At 51.4% G+C, this 25,531-nt stretch overlaps 8 protein-coding genes across 8 annotated transcripts; 4 read left to right on the top strand and 4 right to left on the bottom strand.

Moving 5' to 3' along the window:
* Nucleotides 1–460: 460 nt before the first annotated feature.
* Nucleotides 461–1,852, bottom strand: PpBr36_06989 (uncharacterized protein; the record flags this gene model as incomplete). Its single annotated transcript, XM_029894129.1, has 1 exon — nt 461–1,852. One exon carries the CDS (start codon nt 1,850–1,852, stop codon nt 461–463), a length of 1,392 nt encoding a protein of 463 aa, XP_029748035.1.
* A 1,127-nt stretch (nt 1,853–2,979) lies between these two features.
* PpBr36_06988 (uncharacterized protein) lies at nt 2,980–6,008 on the bottom strand (the record flags this gene model as incomplete). Its single annotated transcript, XM_029894128.1, has 3 exons — nt 2,980–3,021; nt 3,144–3,266; nt 3,378–6,008. 3 exons carry the CDS (start codon nt 6,006–6,008, stop codon nt 2,980–2,982), a joined length of 2,796 nt encoding a protein of 931 aa, XP_029748036.1.
* A 3,056-nt stretch (nt 6,009–9,064) lies between these two features.
* On the bottom strand, nt 9,065–9,456 carry PpBr36_06987 (uncharacterized protein; the record flags this gene model as incomplete). Its single annotated transcript, XM_029894127.1, has 2 exons — nt 9,065–9,231; nt 9,363–9,456. 2 exons carry the CDS (start codon nt 9,454–9,456, stop codon nt 9,065–9,067), a joined length of 261 nt encoding a protein of 86 aa, XP_029748039.1.
* A 1,116-nt stretch (nt 9,457–10,572) lies between these two features.
* Nucleotides 10,573–12,890, bottom strand: PpBr36_06986 (uncharacterized protein; the record flags this gene model as incomplete). The annotated part of the gene is made up of 2 exons (XM_029894126.1): nt 10,573–12,780; nt 12,813–12,890. The coding sequence occupies 2 exons, from the start codon at nt 12,888–12,890 to the stop codon at nt 10,573–10,575; spliced, it is 2,286 nt and encodes a 761-aa protein (XP_029748040.1).
* Nucleotides 12,891–13,384: 494 nt separating this feature from the next.
* Nucleotides 13,385–15,457, top strand: PpBr36_06985 (uncharacterized protein; the record flags this gene model as incomplete). The annotated part of the gene is made up of 4 exons (XM_029894125.1): nt 13,385–13,401; nt 13,467–13,502; nt 13,607–13,856; nt 14,084–15,457. The coding sequence occupies 4 exons, from the start codon at nt 13,385–13,387 to the stop codon at nt 15,455–15,457; spliced, it is 1,677 nt and encodes a 558-aa protein (XP_029748037.1).
* Nucleotides 15,458–18,627: 3,170 nt separating this feature from the next.
* Nucleotides 18,628–20,072, top strand: PpBr36_06984 (uncharacterized protein; the record flags this gene model as incomplete). Its single annotated transcript, XM_029894124.1, has 3 exons — nt 18,628–18,786; nt 18,870–19,330; nt 19,424–20,072. 3 exons carry the CDS (start codon nt 18,628–18,630, stop codon nt 20,070–20,072), a joined length of 1,269 nt encoding a protein of 422 aa, XP_029748038.1.
* Nucleotides 20,073–21,019: 947 nt separating this feature from the next.
* PpBr36_06983 (uncharacterized protein) lies at nt 21,020–21,667 on the top strand (the record flags this gene model as incomplete). The annotated part of the gene is made up of 2 exons (XM_029894123.1): nt 21,020–21,262; nt 21,347–21,667. 2 exons carry the CDS (start codon nt 21,020–21,022, stop codon nt 21,665–21,667), a joined length of 564 nt encoding a protein of 187 aa, XP_029748043.1.
* Nucleotides 21,668–23,073: 1,406 nt separating this feature from the next.
* Nucleotides 23,074–24,382, top strand: PpBr36_06982 (uncharacterized protein; the record flags this gene model as incomplete). The annotated part of the gene is made up of 2 exons (XM_029894122.1): nt 23,074–23,373; nt 23,657–24,382. The coding sequence occupies 2 exons, from the start codon at nt 23,074–23,076 to the stop codon at nt 24,380–24,382; spliced, it is 1,026 nt and encodes a 341-aa protein (XP_029748044.1).
* Between the last annotated feature and the right edge of the window lie 1,149 nt (nt 24,383–25,531).

Genomic DNA, 25,531 nt, shown 5'->3' with positions numbered 1-25,531 from the left:
GGAGAAAGCCGGGGCGTACAATTTGATAACCAAAGAAGACAATATTGATTGTATTTACATGGAATCCTTAGCTTATTGCAAGACCGTAGTGCCGTCTACATGTGACTGGTTGTGTGCTCTACCTGACATGCACGTCCCAAGCTATGCGCCCAACTTTGCAGGGCCATCGGCTCCAGAGTCCTCGCTGAGATCTCAGTAGTGTTTTTATGCGGTATCCCGAATGGAGCATCTCAGGGGTTAGTCAGTAAGTGCTGAAGGAAGTGTGAAAAGATAGTATAGATACAGAGCAAGATGGTATAGTCTGATGCCAACAAGAGAGTTCACCACACTCCTGTCGCATACATAAATAAATAATATAAAGAGTCCAAAAGCTTTAGTATTGAAAAGTAAGCAAATCCTTGTACAAGTCCATTGCCTCGTCATGCATCATCACATACCCTATTTTCCCTACTCTTTTCTCTCAAAACCTGGCTTGCACCTTCTCCAGCGTGTCCTGCAACGCCCAGTCGCTGCTCTTCTCCTTGCTCCTTACGGCCTTTACCTGGGCAGCCGTGAACCCCTTGGCCTGCACAGCCGGGTTATACCCGACGCCGGCGGCCTTGATAATCTCCTCCTCGGACAGCTTGGGCGCCTCCTTGCCGTCGGCCCTCTGGTAGACGGTGACGACGACGGCGCCGCCCAGGCCGAGGTTGTGCTGCAGGGCGTTCTTGGTGCCCGGGACGGCGCGGTTCGAGGCCCAGCCGCGGAGGTGCCAGACGAGCTCCGCGCACTGCGCAATCCCCGTGGCGCCGAGCGGGTGGCCCTTGGAGATGAGCCCGCCCGACGGGTTGACGACGGTGCGGCCGGGCCCGCCGGGGTATGTGATGCCGCCGGCGCGGACCAGCTCGTGTGCCTTGCCCTTGTCGGCCAGGCCGAGCGCGTCCAGCGTCACCATCTCGTTGGCCGAGAAGCAGTCGTGCAGCTCGCAGACCTGGCAGTCGCGCGGCGACACGCCCGCCTCGGCGCACGCCACCCGGCCCGCGTACGCGCCCATCCCGTACCCGACCAGGTCGATGGCCGACTCGGAGAAGAGGTCCGGTCCGTCGGTGGCCATGCACTGGCCCGCGATCTTGACGGCGTTGGCCTTGAGCTCCGGGCGGGCATCGAGGAAGGCCTGCGAGACGATGACAGCCGCGGCGCCGCCGTCCGAGGTCGGGCAGCACTGCAGCTTGGTCAGGGGCGTGTGGATCATGGGCGACTTCATGACCTGCTCGAGGGTGTACTGGTCCTTGAACTGGCTATAGGGGTTGCGGGCCGAGTGCTCGTGGTTGACGCGGCCGATCTCGGCAAAGTCCTCGAGTGTGGCGCCGTACTTCTCCATGTACTCCCTCCCGGCGTTGCCAAACATCTGGGCGGCGCCGGGAACCTTGGGCTCATAGCCGCGGGTGGAGGCCATCATGAGGCCCGAGGTGCCGGTCGGGTTCTCGCGGTCCTGGAAGAAGGCCTGCAGGCTGCCGGGCATCATCTTCTCGAAGCCGATGACGAGGACGCAGTCGGCGGCGCCGTGGCCAACCAGCTGGCGGGCCATGGCCAGGCCCGTTGAGCCGGTGGAGCAGTTGTTGTTGACGTTGACGATGGGGATTTGCGTCATGCCGAACTGGTAAAAGACGCGTTGGCCGCAGGTGGAGTCGCCGTAGCAGTAGCAGGCGACGCCCTGGTCGACCTCGTCGTAGTTGATGCGCGCGTCCAGCATGGCCTTGACGCCGGCCTCGAAGCCGAGCTCCGTGTAGTCGACCTTGCCGCGGGGCTTGATGAACTGCGTCATGCCCACGCCGAGCACGTATGCCGGCTGCTTGGGTTTTGCGGGCGCCATGGTTGAAGGCCGGCGTGGAGTGTATGTATGTGCGGGTTGATTGATCAGGAACTAGACTGATCTTGATTTTACACGGTTAATCGATGTTCTGGGTGCGGGGAGGGGTGATGGATATAGGTTAATCAATGTACGAAATGAAAACGGGAATCAATGTTTACAAAACGGATCAAGCCGATTAATTATGATGGGGGCAAGAAATTCGGTGCAACGGCCCAAGGTCGTCTCATTAGCATAATTCTTACGAACGGAGCCGGACTGATTTATAAACCTCCATCCCTCGGCCCTGTGGTTTGGTATCCGAAGACAAGAAAACTACTCCTCATCTAAAAACCCGACCCACCCCATGGGCCATCTTCATGTGCCCTGCAGAATACATACGGGTGGGATAAACACCTACTGTAGCTAAGCTAGTAGCGACCACTGTGGATTCCCCTTGCAGTGGCCCTTGTTTTCGCCTCCTCATCCCCGCAAACCTTGCATCTGCCAAAAACTGGGGGATGCCCGAAGCTGACTTGTGCGGGGAAAAAGACAAAGATGCCGAGGCATGTTCAAGCGGGCCCGCCACCGAGCACCTTCAAACAAAGCAAGTACCAGTATCGTTATTTACTTTAGTACTAAAGATTCCGGTCCTGTATCTATCTCATTTTGGCCACTCATTACATCGCATACTAATCAATGGAAGTTGCATTTTGTCTATACCAAATATGCGACGTGAAGTACAATGACTACTTGGATATACATCTCAATTTGCAATTTGCTCATAGTCGCCCGCCCGTCTCAAATCCATACCGAAAATCCTGCAACCAAACGAGGTGGCATGAACAGATAAGCAATCAGTCGGTTTGACTTGGTACATCCGAGGGAACTTTGAGTTCAGAGACATCAACTAACGGCTGCCGAACCAGACTTGAATCTGCATACCGGCGATCGAGATTAGGTTTTGTAAAAAAAAGAAAAAAAAAAAGTAGATTCTCCTTCAGTAATACGTGTTCCATATATCGAATGGGTATATTTATAATCGACAAGGATGATTAGATGAGTCCTGGCTAAGTAGAAAACATTATTGGTGCAACATCATCCACGAATTCGAAAGTGCCGCGAGCGCATCCGCGCTGTGGGATGCTATCCTAGTAATCTGGTTCACCCCATAGGTTCGGTTCGTCTGGGAACTGCGAATTTGTCATTATTATTTCGTCTGGTCAGCCGTTCAAGTCCAATGTCCTTTTATTTTATTTGTTTTTATGTGTGTGTGTGTATGTGTTTTGATCAGATGACTTTGCTAGGAACTCACACCGGCGCTGGCCAACTGCCCTATCCCCCCAAACAGATGCAAGGCCGGTGGTGGCAGCGTCGAGGGCGGCGGAAGCACATATGGCTTTTGATCGACATTTGCCAGCGGCGGCTTGCCAAAGAGCTGATTGAGAGCATTTAGAAAAAGAGGCAACTGGCAAGATCATTCACTCACCCATTCACTCACCCACTCACTGCACAAGGGGCACTGCGTTCAAGAGGCAAATCGACTCACCGAAGACGATCCGACCACCAGCCCGTCTGGACCGTGATGTCCCTTGGCGTTCCCCGGAATCATGTTTACCGTCGACACGCAAGCGTCCAGGATGCGCCGGATGCCGCACACCATCCTTTCAAGCCGCTCCTCGCTTGTCCCGCCCGGCTGCACCGACTTGATGACGGCTGACAGCGCCACAATGTCCTTGAGGTCCGACGTCGAATCACGTATCATCATGATCAGGTCTTCGAGTGTTTTCTCTACCACCCTCGTCATCCGCTGACCCGACCATATAGGCTTGTTGTTGTGGTGGTACCCACCCCCTGGCGTCACCAGGTAGTCTCCCCCGTCGGCCGAGGCTGGCGAAGTTGCATACCCGCCACCGGTTGTCGGTGTGTCTCCCCTACTGCCGCTGCTCTCTTGATATGTATTGCGTATATAATAACACACGCTAAACGCTGCTTGTATGATATCGTGTTTGAGGATGACGTAGTACATGTGACTCACGTCGGTGTATGCTGGTGACCTAGGGTCCAGTTCGTCGAGATATGTGAGCAGCACCATGGAAGATTTGAGGTACGTCGACGTAATCTGTGCCGGGCAGTTGTCATTGAAGGCGCCGCCGCCGCTGCTGAGGGCAAAAGGACGGTACAAGGCCAAGAGTGGGCGGCGGACGTGCATGTCCAAGAGACAACGCATCCGCCACTCCTTGTACTTGCCACTCGGATTGAGGCCTTGATGTTGGTTGCGTGGGAACACGCAGTTGATGTCGTCTAGGATCCGTTCTAGCATCGTGCCCACTTCTAGAACCTCGCTGTAGTCGCGAATCGTATCTAATCTGCTCACCAACGTCGTGGCCCGCATGCGGATCGGGAGAGTTCTGGCCGCATATGCCTGCAGTTGTCCATCAGTCCGTACATCGATAGGCTTTGGAGGCGGCAAGACCGTCATGTCTGCCCTTAGGTCCTCGTCGTCTAGGTTCAGGGGCGGCTGGCATGTGTATTCACCATCTCGGACACTACAAGGCAGGTTGCAGCCCAGAGAAAGATGTAGATCCATGTCCATTATGGAGTACCATAGTTTTCGGCGAAATTCGGCTGCAAACGGTCGGATCTGTGGAAATTCGGACGGATCGCGATGTAGGCCCATGGTCATGGCCATTCGTATGATAGCTCCAAGCTGGGTCCACGAGTCTTGGTATCGAGGCGCAATCATGCGCTGAGCGTGCAAAAGCAAAAGCTCGGCAAGAAGGGTTCCAATGTCCACCAGTTGTTTACCGCGCAGTCCATCAAGCCAGGCGCGGACGAGGGCGCATGCCGTGGGGACATGGACGCCTTCTGAGCGGTCGTGACCCAGCCCTCTGGATTCGGTCTCGAAACGGGATCCGATCGAGAGCATGCATAGGAGTTGGGGAAGGAATCCCTCAGAACAGCGCTGGCCTTCCCAGTATGCTTTGTATTCGGCTCGAAAGGTTGGGACGTGAACGACGCGGTAAAGCCCTTCCGAAGTGCTCACGTAGGCGTCAAGCAGGCGGTCACACACGGCTTTGCTTTTGGGGAGAATGTCGGCCATACGCTTGTAAACGGGCAGAACGCTGTCAACAAAAACGGTGATGGGAGACAACAAGCGCCGCTGCTCTTCTTGCAGCATCGCGTATATCCTGTTTAGGTGCTGGAAGAGCTCGCTAGCACTTTCACGCTTGTCTGCCTTGTACATGAAATCTTGGGCTTCGTCGAACAAGTTTAGAAGAACTCGAGTGCTGTTCTGACCGAAGAAGCGGGTTCGGATGCTCAGATTGCCTTTGACGGTAAGGTTCCGTATGGTGGTGGGTAGAGTTGGGACGAGGCTGCCGGAGCTGTCTATAGAATTCATTTGAGAGCCACGGGAAGGGATGTCTCTTGTCACGTTACTCGTAGTCGCGGGCGTAGTGTTGGTTATTATTTGCGAGTAGTTGTCGTTGTTATATTTAGTCGTCGTGGAGACGTTGTTGCATTTGAATCCCGTAGGTAACGACTTTGGTGTTGGGGCTGAGATTTCACTTTTTGACGCAAGGATCAGCTGCTCCAGTCGGTCCAACCTTGAGGATATATCCTCAAACCCAGCTTGACATGCCTCATGAGGTGTGCTACTGCTGGTACTTGCAGCACGGAAGCCACCGTTTGCAGTAGCAACTTCGTCTAGCAACAGAGACTTGGCCTGGGGTGTCGCGGGCATAGGTGAAGAAGCTGCAGCGTGTAACCCAAGGGCAAGCTTCTTTTGAGCCGGCCGCTCCCCAGCGCTTGTGGGCTCCCCATCGGAAGAATCGGAAACATTACCAGCGTGGTTGTCAGAAGCGTAGCGGCAAACTCGATGTCCCTTTTGGCATTGGGAACACGGCATGGACCGGTCGCATTTTAACTTCTTGGAGCGGCAGGCAAGGCATGACTTGACCGGGCGCGGGCGCTTGACGCTGCGCTGCTGGAACCCGTCAAAGACCATGACTCCCGGCGGCCCACTGCAGGCACCTCCACCAATCCCCAGAGCCCGGTGGTTTTGGGGGCCGACGACATTCTCCTTGCTGGTCAACTTGGCTGCCGTGGTTGCGCTTTTGGTAACGCCGATTTTTGGTGCCGATGCTGCCGCCGCCGCCGCTGAGGGCGTCGTTGCCATGGCACGGGGGAGCTGACTCTGGATGGAACCTTGACCATAAACCCGGCTGCTTCCACAGCAAGGGAAGGTGGGAAAGGACCGATGGAGAAAGAGAAATAAATAAAAAAAAAGTTAGGGAGGGGAGGGAATAAAAAGAAGAAATGAAAATGGACGAAAAAAGAACGAGTTCTCGGCGCCTATGTCGCGCTTCCTTCTTCAGCTCTGCATTTCCACAGAGCTATCCGGACGAACCGGTCAGTTGTGTCGAAAGGGGGATCCTTTCAGCCCGATAGCCCAGTAGACCAGCAGGCTCAACTGGGATTGACTCGGCCGAGAAGTATGCCAACGGACTCCTTCTTCATTCAAACAACAGGGCAAAGGGAAGTTTATGGGAAACGGGCAGTTAACTGGACGATTGTTGGAAAGCTAATGGTGGGTGACTGAGTTTGAATGGATTTTTTCCTAAACTCTCTGTTTGCTCGTCGGATTCGTTCGCAAGATGGCTGTCGTCAAGTCTCGCAATCGTTTCCCCGGCTTTTGGTCAAAGTTCGTCCGTCGTCTGATCTGATCGGGGTTGCTCTCATTGTCTGCTTGCTGCCCTCCAATTTTCGAGAACGGACTTGATCTGATGAGATGCGGAAGGTTGCTTGCAGTCGCGTGTTTTCACCGCATGCATGGTTATGCGGGCGGCCAGAAGCTAGTTTCCCTCTCTCTCTTTTTTTTTTTTTTTTTTTATCTCTTTTAATGCCCTTCTTTGTTTTTCTTTTCTTTCTCTTGGGCTGATTGATTACCGATTATCTTACCGTTAAGACAGGGTAACGTACGGTACCGACCCGGACTGGTTTAATTGGGTTTGGGCCTGGACCAGGGCCTAGCCCCGCGGGCGGCTGTTAGCATCCCCGTACTGTAACCAATGTGCGTAGCTCAAGTTCTAGAGTGACAGGGAGATCCTGAACTCCCTCCCACCTAGGTGGTAATTTTGCCCAAGCCATCTCTACTTCGTACCACAAAACCCGTGCTGCTCTAATACCCAGTTGAACAGACGAAAAACCCCGGGTTTTGGTTTTGGTTTTGATATCGCCAAATCCTAAGACGCCTGACTTTGTCAGCTTCATTACATCATCATCACCTTACAACTTGAACCTTTTTCCAACTCCCTTGAGCAAAAATTTTAAGCCGATGCAGTGAGGAAAAGCGACTATGCCATATTGTGACGAACCAAAGAAGACGGAAATCCGCGGCAAATAACCGCCTGATGATTCGCAAGTAAGCTAGGGGCTCTCTACTATGTATGTTATCTATACTTAGTAAGGAACCAACAGGACTCGAGCCGTCATCATGTCAACTAATGTATGTGCACCTATAGAAACTGAACTCCCGACGGCCTGCAGAGCGCTCGCACCACCTGTTGGGGTGGGTGGGCTTTGAGCTGTTGGTCAACCTGCAAAAGCATGGGCTGCGTCAAATCCCGCGTTACAACCCCCGACAGCAACGTTCAAACCGTTGGGCTGTTGGTTTTTCTTGATGTATTCATCTATTTTTATTATCTTGTCCCAGACCTCCTCAATCTTCCCTATACGCAGAGCGTTCGATTTAGCTAGTTTGCGTTATTTTGTTCTGATCGAGATCCGGACCCTCGGCTTTTTTTCTAGTGCATGACAAAGAGAAAAAAAAAAAAAAAAGCATAATGTGAATACTCGGGTCGTCAAAGTCAGCTACGTTTGCATGTGTGAAATATCAGGACTGAGCTGAGGCTGAACCAGCCCTCGCAAAATCAATGCCACCAAACCTACTTACTTACTTTGGCCGATCGACAGAAAGTTTGAGGTCTAACCTGGGTCTCCAGCTGCATAGACTAGACTACTGCTACTGCTAGAAGAGATCTGGACCTAGACCTAGTTCTAGACCGACCTCTTTTCATTCACACTAACCCTCTGCTTGGTGAGATCTGGCGTGATACACCATATTCAGCCCTACAAGCAATCTCAAGCCCTAACACCAGTCAAGTCTAGGAGATTCGGTCAAGTGATTGCTCAAAACAACGATTGCAGGATTTTGACTCCTTCCGAGTTGTCAGCTCTACCTTCAGCCGAATACCAATCAAAAACCTGCACCGTCTTCCCGGCTGGGCGGACCCGCCAGCACCGACTTGTTGGGACCAGATGCCATGGACCCAACAACCGTCGCCTCGGGTCTGAGGGACACCGCTATGTTCCGCAGTCTAGATTGGCGACCCGGAACTCTGGCACTTACAAGAGGTGAACGGTGAACTTTGCCATTGGATCAGGAGGGGGACTAGCGGGGGATCCACGGCTCACATCACCACGGGCCCTTGATTGCCGACTAGACATATGTAAACGGCGAGCAGAATATGTTTTCATAACTGAAAGTATCGCTGCGCGGGTTCAAATCCGGGCGCTATCCGGACCGACAAACCTACCGCGCTTCGGATCTAACCTCAAGGCCGCCTCCTGTAGCCGTCTCGCTGCAATGGGCAAGTACTATGAGCTGGAACTTGTGACAGCAAGATCGAGCTATAGGGCCATGTCGGGTGCGATCTGTGCTACCTGCACTCCTTCATGTCTCTGTCTACCATCCCAAGGTTGTTCTCGAAAATGCAACTAACCTAAACCTGGAGATGAGTAAAAGGCTAGTCATGTAGCCCGTTCATCAATTGACGCTATCCGCCGAATCCCGAGATGTAACTGCCGTGTCAGGGCATCTGAACTGTCCACGGTCTACGACGCTGCGGGTCCTTCCGACAAAGCCTGAAATCGCTGTAGACTTCTCTCGTAATGGTTGTGTGCCCCCCTCCCCAAGATGAAAAATTTCCGAAGACATTGGGCACTGTTTCAGTCGTAATGGGCATGAAGAAGCTCTTCGCAAAGAACACCTAGCGGCATTAGACTCGGAAGTGTGTCAAGCAGCAAGATACGGTCCAAAACGTATGAGATTCCCATTAAAAAAAAAAGATATGTAACGCCCCGCTAGTCAATGAGCAAAACAATCATAGTTCCCTTTGCTCCCACCCGGGTTGCTCGTTTTCCCTCTCCAACCTCGACACAAAGCGAGGTTTTCTATGCCGAAGGGACCTCAATGCTCTGCGAGACACCGTCGGCCTCGCCGGCCGTGACCTTCTTGCCCGTCTTGGCGATCGTCTGGAGGACCTTTTCGTAGCTCAAGTCAGGGCCGGCAACGACGGTGGCATTCTGGTTCTCGAGCGAGACCTCGTAGCTTTGGACCCCTGCGCAAGAACAAAGAAATGTGTTGTTAGTCTTGGGCAGTAATATAAGAGACAGAAAAGAACCCGGGAATTGCTTGGAGAGCACAAGGTAAGGGTAGGTTATGCGGCCGCAGCTGCAAGTGGGGATTTACCGTCGAGCCTCTTCAGCACCCTGTCGACAGCACCTGAGCATCCGCCGCAGGACATGGCGATGTTGAACTTGTAGGTGTGGGTTGCGTCGGACATTTTGATTTGTTTTGAGATGTGGTTCTTTTGTGTTGATGGGCGTCGAAAGATGTTGCGACCGCGGAGCTTTGTGGCTTGGATGTTGGTGGGCAGAAGATGCTGGGATGGTTGGCGGGGTTGAACTGCCTAAGGTAGGCTTGCTACAAGACTAAGTTCCTGGTGGGGGGTATTTGTTGTGGTGGTGGAGACGCAGGTACAGAAAACAATTGTACCACGGGATTTGAGGCTTGGCTAGAGGTGGAATCAGTCTGCTAGGAGGAAGGACGTGGAAGTTCGCTTTTATAACAGAGAGCTCCGTGCCGTGAGCTTCTGGAGATATTGAGGCAATTATTATTAATCAGCTCACGTTTGCCGTCTTGCGCCATCCTCTGCGTTTGCCGCCGTTCGCGCATGTTTCGGGTTCGTGTCACGGGGCAACTGCGGGGCCTGCTCCTGAGTGAAGACGTTGGTACTTTGTATTGCGTTGCATCTCTTGGTAATCAATGTCTTTGTTTCTCACAGTTTTATCATAACAAATGACAGGCTGTCCATAAGAAAGTAAGCCGAGCTTATGTATCTACATTTATTAAATAGTACTTTGGCGCTACGCGAAGTCGATTAATTGGCTGTTTGCGTACTGTAATGCGTCAAATCTTGGTGACTGGGACTGACCCATCTCGGGAACATCCGAGCGCGATTTGGTCATTCCTTATCGAGATACCGTCCAGGTGGGTACCTTTGGGAAATCTATCCCAAAAGGTACCGTGCCACCGATGCCATTCACTGTAGATTGATAATGGCAGTACTACTTTTGTCGGATGTGAACAGAAATAATTAGCCAATCAATAGTCAAGCTCGAGCTGACAATTGTTCTTGGTGGACTGTGCTCATTGTCTCCAGATCTACATGGTAAATATTCAATTGAAGGTACGAGCTCCCACCATGCCAATTTTCAATGTTTTGAATGCATGCTGTTTGCCTTACAAACTGGTGGCCTCAAGTCACAACTTCTCATGCTGTAAATTGACAGAACATGATGCATCGGCCTCTTCGTCATTGGATATAATACATTTCCGAAGTCATTATCTATATGCTGGCATAAGATACAAGCAACGCTAGTGTCTATTTCAGATATCATCAAGGTCGCGGGTTGGCGTGATCTTGCCCGTTCGTCTCCCTCCTTCCCGGCTCCTCAACCACCGGGTGGAGAGCCGGCGTCTCGTCATCGTCGCCAGAGTCATCATCAGGCCACTGCCCAGGCATTGACTCCTCGGGAAATGCTTCATTTTCGTAGTCAGCATCTGGGTTTTCATGAGGGGGTGCCGGCCGTGACTCCCCTCGAAACAGCTCTGTCAACCTCTGCAGGAATGTAGCGGGAACATTCTGCGCGCCATCAGCACCTTGCCGTAAAAGTGCATTTATCGCCTCGACCTGGTCTCTCAACTCGTCTTCGCGAACTCCTTCGTCTGCAGAGTCGTCGCCATTGGCATCCCAGGGGTCTAACTCCGCACCCGGGTTACCGAGCTCCTGGAGGGCGTCGATGAAATCTCGCATGCGGCCCTCTGTTTCTAGGCTTTGGTTGCGCCAAGGAAGGTGCTGCTCCTCATTCGAGAAATCATTCTCCTCGGCGGGCGGCGGAATCGGGTCGAAATCAAAGTTCGGCGTCACGTGGAGCAGTGTATGTGGTACTAACGCCATGAGTGATGGTGTATTATCGAGATACACGAATCTGGCAATTGGTTGTCTGACCTCATCCGACTCGGGTAAAGTCTCAAAGTCTGTAGGTCGTGGTACCGAGCTTGCGACATCCTTTAGAAGCGACGTGGCTTCCGTATTGTTGTATAGATCCTTGAACTGATGGATATACAATGCCGTGTAGAGCTGATCAGTGGGGTTCAATGGTTGAATGGCCCAAATAGACTTTGGCGCATCTATGTTCAAGGCACTAAAGAGTGAGCAGTAGAGCCACGGAAGTCTGGCAATACCCTTCTCGACGACTTCTTTCGCTCCATCCACATCCTTGAGCTGTAACTTTGCCAGTGCCACAGTTTGTCTGATATACTCCCTGTTTGGTACGTTTAGTGCCATGATGGAAGAGAATAGCCCATGGTTTACAAGTTCAGTGAACCATTTTGACTCCCTCGATCTGATTGCAAGTAAGGGAATCAAGTTCAAGATTCCATACGGATCCTCGGGAGCCAATGCTAGGAATAGCTTGGCCCACTCCAGAGCCGTGCGATATGTCCCTTTCATTACCAAGCTTTTCAGATAATTGTATGCGGCTAACCAAAATTGCCGGTTCTCTGGCCGGCGAAAACTAAGTCTTGCGCGACCTTCCTTTAGCTTGTTCCGAAAAGAAGATAATGTGACTCTGCCAAACGTAAACAGGGCCCTCTCGCAGAGGTCTCCTGCCAGAGCAGAGTTTTGGTCTTGCTTGGCTACTTTGCTAACTTGTATCAAAGACGACACATGGTAGGGGTGCCTGTAGAGGAACTGAACAAGCATCATGGGATCATGCCTTTGTACAAGGGCGAAAAAGAGTCTTTCCATGGCGGCGTAAGTAGCATCATGCGTGAACTTGTACTCGGTAGTACCGTCCTGGAGGTCGTCCACCTTCTCCATGGTCAAGCCTCCAGCCGATGCTTTTGGCCAATGTTCCTTTCCTTGAACAAACGGGTTGCCTCGAAGAAGCACATCCGATATTCTCTCCCCTGGCCTGCCTTTGAGAAACTGTTCCAGTGTAGCAGCTTGTTGTCCTTGGCGCATGTTTCGCCGCGGCTGGTTTGCCTGTGGGTCGCTATCAGTATTGGCTGACTGAATGACGTCGCGGCCAAAGAGGCTGCGCATCTCGTTAATGACTTTCAGATGTGTCATGTTGATGCTGAGTAAATTGGCGAGTTCCCGCTCATAACTGTGGCTTGTCTCTGATATTTGTCCAGCGGAGCCAGCAGCTGCTTTTGACAGCTTGAGCTCCTCCAGAGCCCGATCAATCTCATCCACTTCGGATCCTGGCGCGGCTGCCTCAGTCTCTTCCTTCTTGGCCTTCTTCTTTTTCTTCTTTTTCTTGGACTTCTTCTTGTCAGCTGCTGCTGGCGGGGGTCCATCTAGTTCAGCCATGCTCTCTGGTTCATCCTCCTGTTCTTCGTCTTCAGCTTCATCTCCATCACCAAAGGAGGCAAAGCCGGCAAAGAGATTTGCGCGGGGCTTTCCAATGGGCTCGTCGTCTGAAACATCGTCTTGGGCCGTTTCCTGTCGGTCCAGCTCTTGCTGCTGTCGAAGCTTCCGTAACTGTCTGCTTGACATTTTGGCGTTATAGTGATGGAATTTCTCGGGTAAATCTGCCGTCTAGTGGTACGCCATGTGTTTGTTGAGCTCACAAATGTTGTGCTGGGCGGGTCGCCATGTATTTGTTCATCAATGGCGTGCCATGATGATAAATAGTCAAGACTCGACATCATCTGCGCGCGTCATTGAGGGGTCCAGAGTGATAAGCTTAGCTCACGTGATGATATCCCCAAGATGCAAAAAAAGGGTCAGAGCTCTGGTGTGACAGCCGGCAGATTGCTTATTGCCAGCTGCATTCCCCACCCCAGCGCACACAAATGGTTGCCAGCTTAGTAGCTTCCAGACTGCTCTGATTCAGGTTGGACCTAATCCTTGGCGTCGCCAGAGTTCAGCCTCCTCCAAATCGACTTTTCGTCCTCGCTAAATTTGTCCTTTTCTTTCTTCGCCCTTGCACAATTTTCTTCGCCTCACGATCCGTCTCTTTCCATTCGAACATATCCAGCATTTCTTCATTTCGCAGCTGCTAGCAATTGGAGTTGTTTTCCTATTTCGTCACGTTTTCCTCGTTCACGCGATTTGATTTTTGTTCGTAGAAGCTGCAGCTGCAGCTTTTTCTTAAACCCGCCTCAAGCTTCGATCCAAAGCTTACCATCATCTGGCCACGATGTCAGAATTCTTAGGGTGAGGACCGCAAGGCCGGCCCTCGAGGGTTTTCAAGCAGTTCTGCTGATACAATGATATTGCAGATCTCGCATATCCCTCATATCCAAAAGTGACATTCGGTATGATCTTCCTGCTCTCCTTCCAATCTGACTATTGCGAGGCCAGGCTCCGATCCTTCACCTCCTTCCACGAACTTATCACTGACGCGATGCGACAAATGCAGCTATGTCGGCGTACTCCACGAGATCAACTCTGAAGAGTCTACAGTGTCTCTAGAGAATGTCAAGTCTTTTGGCACAGAAGGTCGCAAGCGCGATGCTGGGAAGCCAGCTGAAGAGATTGCACCATCCGAACAGGTTTACGAATACATCGTCTTCCGTGGCAGCGATGTGAAGGATCTGCGGATTGAACAGGCGCCCGTGGCCAAGGAACAGGCACCACCCGCCGTACCCGATGATCCCGCCATTGTTGGAGTAAGTGAAACACATTTCTTGCTTCCCTCCTCACAGGCTTGTTCGCTGCCTGATCTTGGCCATTATGATGAAATATCCCGGATGTAAAAACAGTCTGAAATGCGCAAACATAACCCCCTGTTGATTTCCGTTGCCTTCCTTCTGATTATTTGCCAATGCTGTCAAAATATGCGTGTCCGAACAACCCATACATTTTTCGTTTGCTGACTTGCAGCCTTGGCCATCAGGCGCGACCCCGCCCAGGAGCTGCGCCCGCTGGGCCCCCTGCTGGGCCTCCAGGCGGTCCTCATGGCCACCATCCGCCTCCGTTCCCCGGTGGACCTTACTATGGAAATTGGAATGGTCAAGGAGGACCGGCCGGTCCCGGTGGCCCAGGAGGTCCGGGAGGTCCAGGAGGCCCTGGTTTCAACGGATTCCCGTATCCTCCCCCGCCGAATTGGTTCCCACCACCTGGTCAGGCTTTCCCCCCTGGACCGGGCCCGTGGAACAACTATGGAATGCCGCCCCCAGGAACACATCATCCGCCCGGCCCTGGTGGTCCTGGACCGCGACAGCAGCAGCAGGGACCACACCAGCCGCAGCAGCAACAGGAGCAGAAGCCTGCCCCGATTGGTGCGAGGGGTGACAAGGCTAGGACCGAGTCCCCTGCTGCACAGCAACCTCAGTCAAAACCTCCCGGTGGATCATCCGCTGCCAGCCAGCCAGCACCCACGCCGCCCGTTGACTCCAAGCCTTCTGTTGAGGAAGTGAAGGCAACGGCTGCCTCGCTGAACCAATCTGGTTTGAGTGCTGGAGCATCTAGTGCCAATAAGCAAATCCCCACCGGACCCAAAGGCACACGAATCACACCAGCGGTTCCCCTGCCGGCCGCTCTCACCCAAAAGTCTGCTCAGCAAACGGTTGGCGTTGCGGGAGTTGTGTCAAACAACAATCCTACAAATGCAGCAAACACAGCAGCAGCTATTAGGGACGCCACACAAGCGGCAAAGGCTGCCGTCGCTGTAGCTATGGCTAATATGGAGCGTGGTGATAACGCTGTCCCTCAAGCCGTAGCTCAGCAAGCCAATGGCAACACTATGGACAATTTAACCAACAAAGTAAACGAAATGAGGGTCAATGCTTCAAGGGGAGGGGGCCGCGGAGGACGTAGCCGTGGCGGTTCCCGTCAAGCCAAGGTTGAAGTTCCCGACTCAGACTTTGACTTTGCTTCAGCCAATGCCAAATTCAACAAGGATGATCTTGTCAAAGAGGCCATCGCTGGTGATCCCCTCGGCGAGGCCCCAGCTGCACCCGCAGCCACGAATGAAGATCCTGCTGCTCCTCCGGCTTACAACAAAGCCTCGTCTTTCTTCGACAACATCTCTAGTGAGGCAAAGGACCGTGCAGAAAGCGGCGGCCAAAAGCCTGGCGGACGCGAATGGCGTAGTGAGGAGCAACGTAAAAACATGGAGACCTTCGGCCAAGGCAGTGTCGACGGAGGCAATCGGTACGGCGGCTACCGGGGTCGTGGCCGTGGCCGCGGCGGCGCTCGTGGGAGAGGTGGTAACGGAGGGCGTGGGCGTGGTTTTCGTCGAGGCGACAGCCAGGCTGCGGCTCAGTAGAGTTTGACGTTCCGGTCGTCCAGTAAACTCTCGACAAGTCAATCGACAAATGACATTCCGAGGCCCAAATCGTGAGACCTTGTCCGCTTCCGAGGCCGAGAGCGAGCCGCTTTCATTTATTCTCATAATTATGTTACGATTCATTCTGCCGCCCGGTGCTGCATTCAAAGCTTCCTCCACGATTTCACCCGCTCTCAGCTCTCTGAAAACACGATGCCTCTTCCAGGCCAGTACTATCCCAAGTATATGTCCTGCGCGCCAAGAGAAGAGGGACTCAAACAGGAAACAACCATCAATCAGCAAGCCAGTGCGCACCACGGATTACCATGACAATACTAGGCCAATAGGCTAAGTAGTTTGGTGCTTTCGATCTCATCCTCGACTCGAGGACGCTAAAAACAGCGTCTGTTTCCTACAAAATATGTATTACTAGCACAGGGAGGCGGCAGGCGGGGCTTATTGGGCGAGTGCACCTTATTCCTCTTACGACGGTATATCGGCCACAGAGTTGTTTATAGGCTTAAGCAGGGCGGCCGGCCACTATTATTCTTTCAAGTTCCTGGCGCAGGGGAAAGTACCAGCGTTTTGTACATAATGTTTCAAGGCAAAGAGAATGCCTGACGACGTGGGAGGCAGGGAGAGTTGGGAGCGATGCAGGCGGATAACGAATTTCTGACGAGTACTGAGGCAATGAAAAAGCGTTGCTTTTTTTGAATTTGCATACATTCATCAAAGTACCTTTGCACACCGGAACGTTGCAAAATTTTGCTCATAGCGCAACAGTTGATGCATGCTGCATTCCAAGCAGACTGAGAGTAGGGCAATCTGGGTTCATGGTCATGGAGCTTTTCGGGCGTTCTGGTTCCTAGACGTATGTAGTCAGTCTGTTGTGCTATTAATCATGATTGATTTAAGATAAAGTGGTGCCATCCAACAATAGCGCGCATGGGGAGCTCGTAATTGGGGGAGCAGGGAGCAAGGCTTTTGTTCCGTCCACAGGAATAGTTGGACCTGGACTAGAATAGGTGTCGAACCAGAAGTACTGCTTACTGGTAGTGATGCGACTGGAGGATAGTCAGCCAGCATAAAGCGAATGTTGTTTGAGTTTGCCAAGATAACAATTAATAGTACCCAGACAATTTTTTATGGTAGGTTCATCGTCCAACGATACCATGGAGGCATAGGTTTGTCGGCTTTTTCCCCGTTTGTCTTCTGATGCAAGAATCAGTCTGTTTTGGTCCCGACTTGGGATTTGACTCGTTCGCTCAGCATTGGAATTATACAGTTCAAAGCAAGTACCGTATTCGAAGTGCAAAATTAGGAATTGGACCAGCTGATTCGGTTTGCATGCCCTTGAATTAAAGTGATGTGTTGGAATCCAATGCAACAATCTTGTATAGCGGGCACCCCTTCCTTCGCTGTCGTTGCCGGACTGGTCGGAACCCATCCTTTTTGAACAGGGGTGTGTGCAATGAGTTTCTAGGTGCCTAGGAAGCCGCCACGCCACCTGCCAACCATGCAGCGCCATCGAATGGATGAATGTCAATAGTAATCAATCGATGTTTCAGAAAGTTCCACGCGACGATCACGCATACCAAGCATGCAATAGCACCGTTGTCTTATACCTCCGGGCTCTTAACTGTAATGCTAAGACTGTTTTTTTTTTTTTTTTTTTGTTTTTTTTTCTTGCTTTTTTCTGTGTCTTCTTTTGTTATCGTCCCAACCTGAACCATCCTCCGGTTCGGGACGCGACCGCCATTCTCCTTGTTACGGATTCCGATCGACGGTTGCATCCATTATTAGAAATAGATAGAGCACCTCAAGAACAATTCTGATGGGAAAGTGAAATGAGGGAATTGAACAAAGAAATGCACAGTACCAATCAGTTTGGCAACTCGGAACCCTCGACTCGTAATTCCAACTGCCTACTTGAAGAAACGATAAATCACCAGTCAGTTACACCCATCAATCAAAAACTTAGCCTGTCTCGGAGGATCATAAATTTATGTTATTACTGTTGTTCCGTCCAATAGAATGGGGTCAACGGCCTGGAACTGGCCTACCCTTCAATCTTGCTCCGGACGTAGGTGCTCGATTAGGTAACTTGGGCGCCGTGTAACACGACCATGATGCCTGCAAAGGACGATTCACGGGCGGGCTGACGTTTGAAATGACGGCCATCTCCCCTGTTCATCGCCCGGGGGTTGCATTTACAACGAGCCTTACGGTGCATTGACCGACCCATTTATATCTTTTCAGTGCTCGATTTTTACCGGTCTGCCCGGCTTTTGATCGCCCCATTGCTACGCTTCATCTGTGACAAGAGAAAACCGCCCCCTCTCCCAGCATATTCGGATGGTGATGGACGATCATTATGGAGCAGCGGGACCCCGTTTTCCTAGGCGGCCCCCTTCTATAGTACAGTACTTTTTACCCATGTTGCCTGTGTCTCAACCACGGCCAGCCTGCCCTTGGGGCTGATATCGTTATACAGTATGAAATGAGAAAGAAATCCTCCCACCTCCCCATCTTGCTGGAATAGGGAAGGCCGTTCAATCTATGGAATGCATTGATTCATTTGTCATGGAAGTCAAAGTACGGGAAGGCTTTTCAGGGTCCATCCCCCTCCTTTTCCAATTCGGTGTGTCCGAAATCCCAGTAGGCATTGAATTCAGCCTACGTATAGTATGTATGGTATCAAAACGCCCCTTGAAGTGAATCAAGATTGATGCGCCCGTGGTATATTCTTTATGTTTCCCATCCCGCCACCCCCGCATCTTTTTTTCATCATCTTTTTCTTTTTTTTTCCTTTTTGTGTATTTTTTTTTTCGTTGTTTTTGTCACATCTCACCCATGTACTCCCGCCCCCCTAGCCTCTGATCCTTTCCCGGCTCGTTTCTTCCTATACTTTTAGAAGCCAGTTGCTTTTTCCTGGACATTAAACTTTAGAACCCGACTAATACTAGCAATCATCACGGCTTGGGCGGAATATCACCACAGCAAAGTGATCATGGCGTGACGTGGTAAACACGACTAGAGATTTCTGATTGTCTTTACCTCTTTTTTGCTGCACCGGTTTGCTTTATTCCTCTTTTGCGCCGAAGGAAGAAAGACAAGAAGAAAAGGATTCCTTGGGCCGGCGATCTTTCTCGCAAAAAATCACCGCTATCATGGAATCGGCCTTGGATTTGACTGGAGGGCCGGTCCTTCTCGCATTGTCAATCATCACAGCATGTTTTTCTCTGGCAACATGCGGTTTACGGCTCTTTGCTCGCTTCAGAATAAGCCATGAGATAGGCAAAGAGGACTACGCCATAGGCGTGGCTGCTGTAAGTTCCTTGGTACAAAGAGTTTCTTGCCTTCAGTCCAGATGCTAATATCCCTCCCTTGTAAAAAAAAAAAAAAAAAACAGATTCTGGCTTTTATAGGAACCATCTTCAGCATGATAGAAGGCACAGCCGTCACCTCTGCGCGCGCGATCGAGTTCAACATCCTCGGCCAACCATTTTACTTGATAAGCGCCACACTAGCCAAAATCTCCATCTGCTTCTCCTTCATTGCGCTGGCTGGGGTCCTAAAGGCTTGGCGGGTGGTGCTCTCGATCATGATGCTTCTCATGGCCTTCACCGACCTCAGCTCCGCCCTGACGACCAACCTGCAATGCCAGCCGCTCGAGAAGTTATGGGAGCCCCAGCTGGATGGTGCATGCTGGGACCCAAGCGTGCAGGCCAACATTGGGTATTTCAGGGGCACTTTGTCTGCAATTTCCTGGCTGGTGTTGTCCGTCATGCCGGTCTTCATCCTTCGCGGATTGGGGCCTGACAACCGCGCCCTCAAGTGGCCATTCTACGGCCTCTCGGCTTTGAGTGTAATGTAAGTTTATAGCGTCCCTGAATGCAAAGGAATTACTCAAAAGTTGAAGACAAAAAAGCTGACAGGAGCGAACCTGGCTTTCACCACAAATAGTGCCGGCATCTTCACAGCAGTGCAGACATATGAGACCTCAAACATACCGATGCAAACAGGTATCTACACTTACAGCAACTTCCTCTCCACTCTCTTCTCTGTTTTTGAACAGAACGTCGGCATCGTCGCTGCCAACTTTGCGCACGTGGGGCCTCTCTTCTCCCGGCGACAGCGGCAGCTCGCCAGCCGAACCGACAGCATCCACGACCCCTTCAAGCAGGGACGCAGCGGCGGCGCCTCGCACTCCTCGGGCGACTCGGGGAGCGTGCGGTCCTTGGGCGCGCTGGCCCGCCTCAACGGCCTGTCAGGGGCGTCCAAGTCGACGCTGACCGGCGTCCAGGGTCGCGACAGCTTCGAGCTCGGGATCGGCCGCTCCGGCTCGACGCGCAGCGTCGTCCGCGGCGGCGTCGGGCGCTCGGAGAGCAGGAGGAGCAACAGGAGCAACAGCGCTAGTGACGGCGCCGACGATGCGGATGCTGCGGCCGTCGGCGGCGGACAGTGGCCGCAGGGCATCATCATCAAGACGGTCGAGGTCGAGGTCACGGTCCAGGAGAGCACCCGCGAGGTGGTCACGAGTGATGTTCCGTCCAGGCCGAGCGCCGAGTACAATTGGGATCGGATGCTTCGCGACGGTCGGCCGACACGATAAATGCTTGTAGAATCTTTTTTTTTTTAGGTTTTTTTTTTGGTTTTTTTGTGATTCTTTGTACGATGGCGCCGTTTGTATCTTTTCTTATTTTTGGGACTGCCTTTTTTGCTCATGGCATAGAATTGGTTTGGATTTCTTGGTTCATGAGGCTAGAGATATGATACCCCCTTTCGAAAGAAAAATATTTAGACTGGCTCTAATATAATAATACTATTATCTCCTCATCTTGGAATAGTCATTTCGGAAATCTTCGAATGTTCCGTAGTTGGTTTCGGGGGTTGCTGTCAGGAGTGCAGAGGTACAGGCAGGTACATGGGCGCAAGTGACGGTCCTCGACGAGGCATTTGCACGCGAGATCTTTTGATATATCGGCTTACATGTTAATCGTCGGCTACATTCTATAAGCGGGGAGACTTTGAAATAAATTAAGGTTGTTAGAGCTTGTGTAACTACCAATATATAGTGGGGTCAGTGTTTGTTTAAACGCTTTCATAAGGGTGGTATTTATTACATATTTCTAGTAATATTATACTTTTCACTCATAGAGTCCTATTAATTCTGATTCCGGCGGTTGGGAAAATTATTTATTCTCAAATTTTCCATTTCACGAGAAAAAAAAAAAAAAAAAAAAAAAAACCGAGTTAATCTATTAAATTATTATCATTGGAACCGAGGGGAAAAAAGGGAAGGGAGGGAGGGGGGGTGGAAGGGGCCGGGGTTCTTTTCTGAAAGACTGCTTGGTTTAAAATTCCTGTCTCCAGTCGGTTAATCCCCCGTTGTTACATTCTCGATAAACAGGTGCTAAGCTGACAGATACGACTGCATGAATCGCCAACTTCCCTCTCCCAGGATTGAATTAACACACGCGAACAAACAAACAGCAAAATAATACAAAAGAAAGAAAAAACAAACCTAGCAAAAAATTCAGATGACAGCGGACACTCAACATGTCGAACATCCCGCATCCCGGCCTTTTCCCCGAATCATCGGCGCCATCTCCAGCTTCCCACTACTTTTCCAACTTGGCGGCTTGCGTCCCAGCATCCACCTTGGTTGCGCTTTTGTACCGAGCGGCTTCCCATGAGGACAACAACAATCTCATCCCGCTTATAATTGCTCTTGGAGTTACTTCAATTAGCTGGATAGTCGGGAACATGGTCGACATGAATCTATCCGCCGGCGCGATGCAGGTAAATTCTGCGCCTTCACCCTCCGCACCGACACCCGCTTCATGCCACTTCATGTGAGGCTCGAACTGCTGCTAATGGTTACAGCTCTGGCTTCTCAATTCGGCCACGCAGCGCCATCTGAATTCAATTTCCATAATGGCGAAGAGCATCGAGGCGGAGGAGCCCGACAACGCACTGGTCCAAAGCCTGCCGTTGCGGCTTTGCGAATTGAGGGAAGAGCAGGTGGCGGCAGAGCGGGAGGGCGGCCTGTTTGCGATGCGCTCCGACGGGCCACAGGTGCGAAGCCAGCAGAAAGTCTGCAACGAGCTGGAAGTCATGTGTCTCGAGGTGGAAGTGGAGCTTCGGGCCACCACGAAGCGCGGGCTCGAGCGCTATGTTGCCTCTTTGGGGAAGCTGGAGGAGTGATGCCAAGGAGGCTAGAGCCAGCTGAATCTAAATTTAGTTTCCGATACGCTGTTCCTCCCACTACCGGTGACCTGTTACGCAACCTACCTCTGCAAGTGACCGCAGCGTCCTCGGTATACAGTTAGGGCAACAATGTAAGACACACTTGTCATCCGCGTTACACAGCCTATAACAGCTTACCATGGTTAAACTGTGATAAGCTTTCCCAGGGCTGAATCTTTACGCGACAGGGCGCAACCACGCGCAGCCATGTGAAAGTGAGGGACTGCCAATAATACATATACAGTAATCATATACATACGGCGTATAAAAATGAAGGCGCTTAATAGGGGTGACCAATATTTGTTCATTGGCTGACCGTATCAGGATACGAAGACTAATATGGAGAGTGGACCGTGGCGCCAGGCCTATCCGAAGGGGTCACCGAAGCTCTCGCGTAAACTATTACTTGACTCAGCAGGCTTTTATGGGGGGGCTTTCTACGCATTGTTACCGCTTCTTCAAACGCTGTTAACGAAGCCATATTGTACTTTTATCGGCTTTGAAAGAGAACTGGCTTGTCTACGTAGGCTATATATTTTTTCCCTTTTTTTGAGTGATCAACCCACGCACGAGAAACGTGTCATAGGTTGGTCTAATGATGGAGAAAGTCGGCTGTGGTGCAATGCCATACCTAAAGGGGTTGGCGAGGCTCGCGCGTGAGCTTCTATATCACGTAAATGGCTTTGCGGAGGGCTCACCACCACCATCACCGCCCCCACCGCTCCTTTTGCTGCAACTGAAACTTTTTGCAGCTTTAGTGAACCTCTTTCGTTGGAAGACAGCGGAAAACACAACTGACCAATCCACTCACGGGAAAGGTTTACAGATCGGACTAAGATAAAATAGCTTACGCGCTTTTCCCCCTTGGGGCTGCGCCCTCAGTACTGAAACCGCTTCGCTAGGTTAGCATAGCCACTTATCTGATAAGACTGTAGTAAACGCACGAGAAACGTTCTACAGGGTGGCCCAGTATAGAACAGCTTACACGCTTTTCTGTTCTTTGGGGCTTCGCCTTCAGTACGGAAACCGCTTCGCTTGATTATCACCACCACTATCGAGTAAGCCTATCTTAGTGTAAAGATCAGAGAATAACTTTAGTAAACACTAGCTTTACTGTATGTCCGGACATGTACCTGAATATCATAGCCGTAGGGAACAAGCAGTCGTTGGTTATAAAAGGACGTGGACGCAAGCTACACCAGACTTCATGTTTTTATTTGTACAGAACAAAACAAACCATATAAACATATAAGCGCAAAACAAGGAAAAAACACGCCCTTTATCACACATTAACACCCCTCCCACTTCAGAAAACCCAAGCCACCCGCCACCGGTACAACAGCACCTCCCAACCAGGCTTTACGATGCGCGTCAACCGCTTCTTGGTACCTTTGATGGCGGGATCGGTCGTTTCGGCGCCCGTACCCGAGTCCGAACCTAAACATCAACTCGAGGTTCGGATGAATAGCGTGCCCACGGCAGTCGTCGGAGGTGTGGCCGCTTGCATAGCCTGCGCGGTTGGGATCGTTGGCTACAAGAGTTATAAAATCGCCCAGCAGACTTTCCAGCTCACCACGGCCAAATACGCGCTTGACATGGCTTCAACCAGGCAGGCAATGGAAATAGCATCGGAAAACCAAAAGCAGACCCAGGGAAAGGCTTTGGTAAGATTATTAACCTCCCCTGTTACTTTGGTTCTACTTCAAATATGAACATGGCTTCCTGGTGATGCTGTGATCGCATGATGCGGATCGTTTTGCCAAGGGAGCAGCGGCCACCTTGATGCAAGCTCAAGTGAGCAACGGCAACAGTATGAAGTCGGACTTCGTCTACATTCCCCTTTGCCTCCAGGCTGCCTGTTCTTCACAGAACGCCGTCAACTCTTACCTCGCATACATGCTCACTGGGCAGTTTCGTTACGAATGCTAACCTTCCTGATACTTCTAGATGGACGCCTTGAAAGCTGCCATCGATATGAAAACCAAAGTTATAGACGACAATATCGAAGTGATCAAAAAGGCCGATGCAAAGAACAAGTTCGCCATGGGGTATACGGCCGAGGTTGCTAAGCTCAAGTCTACTTACACCAACGAACTCGTACGTGGCGCCAATGAATTTCCGATAACGTCGGATTCAGTGGCGGTCAAAGGTACGAGCGCCTACTGTGCGGGGCTGCAAAAACTTCTCGAAGCAAGTATCAGTGAAATGGAAAAAGTGGTGGCGGAAAAAAGCCGGTCTCCCAGCCCCGTCAACCCGCCCGCCGGCAGCAACCCCGTGAGCCCAGGCAGCCTCAGCAGGAGTAATTCCATGAGCCGTACCGGGGGCAACACTGGGGGCAGTCCGGCTGTAGCCAGCCCGGCCGGCCGCAGCAGGAGTGGTTCCCTGAGCAGTTCCGGAGATAGCACTGGCGGCAAGGGGCGCCAACCCTCTGTAGCCAGTAGCCTCTCGTCAGGGGCGGCAGCATTGCGCTCGGCCGAGGAAGGCAGCTATCCAACGAAGTCGCTCCAGCGCACCAACACCCACGGTGCGACATCAGGCTCAACAAGCGTCGATTTGTCAAATAGCCAAACGCTTATCAATAGGCCGACGCGCAAGCTCTCGACTGACTCGATCAAGGACAAGCCCGCCAAGCTCAACCGTCGCATGGTGCAGAGGGTGGGGTTTGACGTGTGAGCGTTCGACGCCGGCCCAAAATGAGGGCACGGCTTAAGACTGTCATGTCAAGGAGGAAAGTATGCATATACTCATTTCTGGTGGCACGGACTCTCAAGCCATTCAAAAGCGGCTCAGTAGGTGAAATCGCCGACAACTTGTCGGCTTGGCGTACGGTTTGGGATCACTTTTTGTAGCTTTTCTTGGGATAAGCATTGCTAGCGAGCGGCTCACAACCGACAAGGAGCTTTGGGTTGTTATAGATAAAATTTGATTTTTGATTTTTGATTTTTTTTTTTTGGATTTATTTTCGCTGGTCAATCATGATTCTGTTGGCGAGAATTCCCCTCTGGGTGGCGTAAGGTTACATGATCGGTGATGTCGAGTTGGACTGTCTTCCCAACGCCCGTCGTAGTCAGCGGCAATCATTGGGTTGACATCTCCACCCGCATCAACAACTGGCTCCTCTGAACCGCAAGGTTCTCAAGAGAGAAAAAAAGAAAATAGCTATCGCTAAATGAATAATAACCGGGTAGTCTTCAAATTGGTTTTTAGAGAAGTACAGGGCAAGTTTCCTCACTAACACGAGCCTCCCTAGTCCGTTGATATAACTACAGCGCAGATTTAGGTTTAGACCAATTGTCGAGTGGATAGGTAGCTAGAGGGGACAGAGAACCATAGGGTCCCAGTGTTACGTTAATAAGCTAGGGTGGTAGGTGCCCTAATAAATCACTCCCTAGTCTAGTCAGGTACCTGTTTCTAGCAATTTCTGCCAATCCTTTAATAGTAGTAACGTAAAAAGATACAAACACAGGTACTTCCAATTGGCCTCTGCAGGTACAGATTTTGTTATCAACTTCGATTTAAGCGTGAAGTTTGAGGTAGTGGAATAGTGGAATATTACCCCTGGTTACCTATCAAATGGGATCCCTGACCTGAGGAGGTTGCAATAGAAATTAAGCTTCTAAAGGATCAGTCACTAATGACAGCGACTTCGATAAACATAGCCTGCATTGGAATCACATAACCGGAGGAGCTTAGTCAGCGCTGGGAGCACCATAAAAGCGCTGCCACGATACATGGCTCTCCGACCACTCCTTCAGGCTGCACGTGTACGTTAGTGTGCGCCACTAGCCTTCTCGGCTGCCCATTTCTTTCTTCATGCCAAGC

The sequence above is a fragment of the Pyricularia pennisetigena genome, chromosome 1 (assembly GCF_004337985.1).
Source record: "Pyricularia pennisetigena strain Br36 chromosome 1, whole genome shotgun sequence".
In the NCBI taxonomy this organism is placed as follows: domain Eukaryota; kingdom Fungi; phylum Ascomycota; class Sordariomycetes; order Magnaporthales; family Pyriculariaceae; genus Pyricularia; species Pyricularia pennisetigena.
This window is presented reverse-complemented; position numbering and strand designations above follow the sequence as displayed.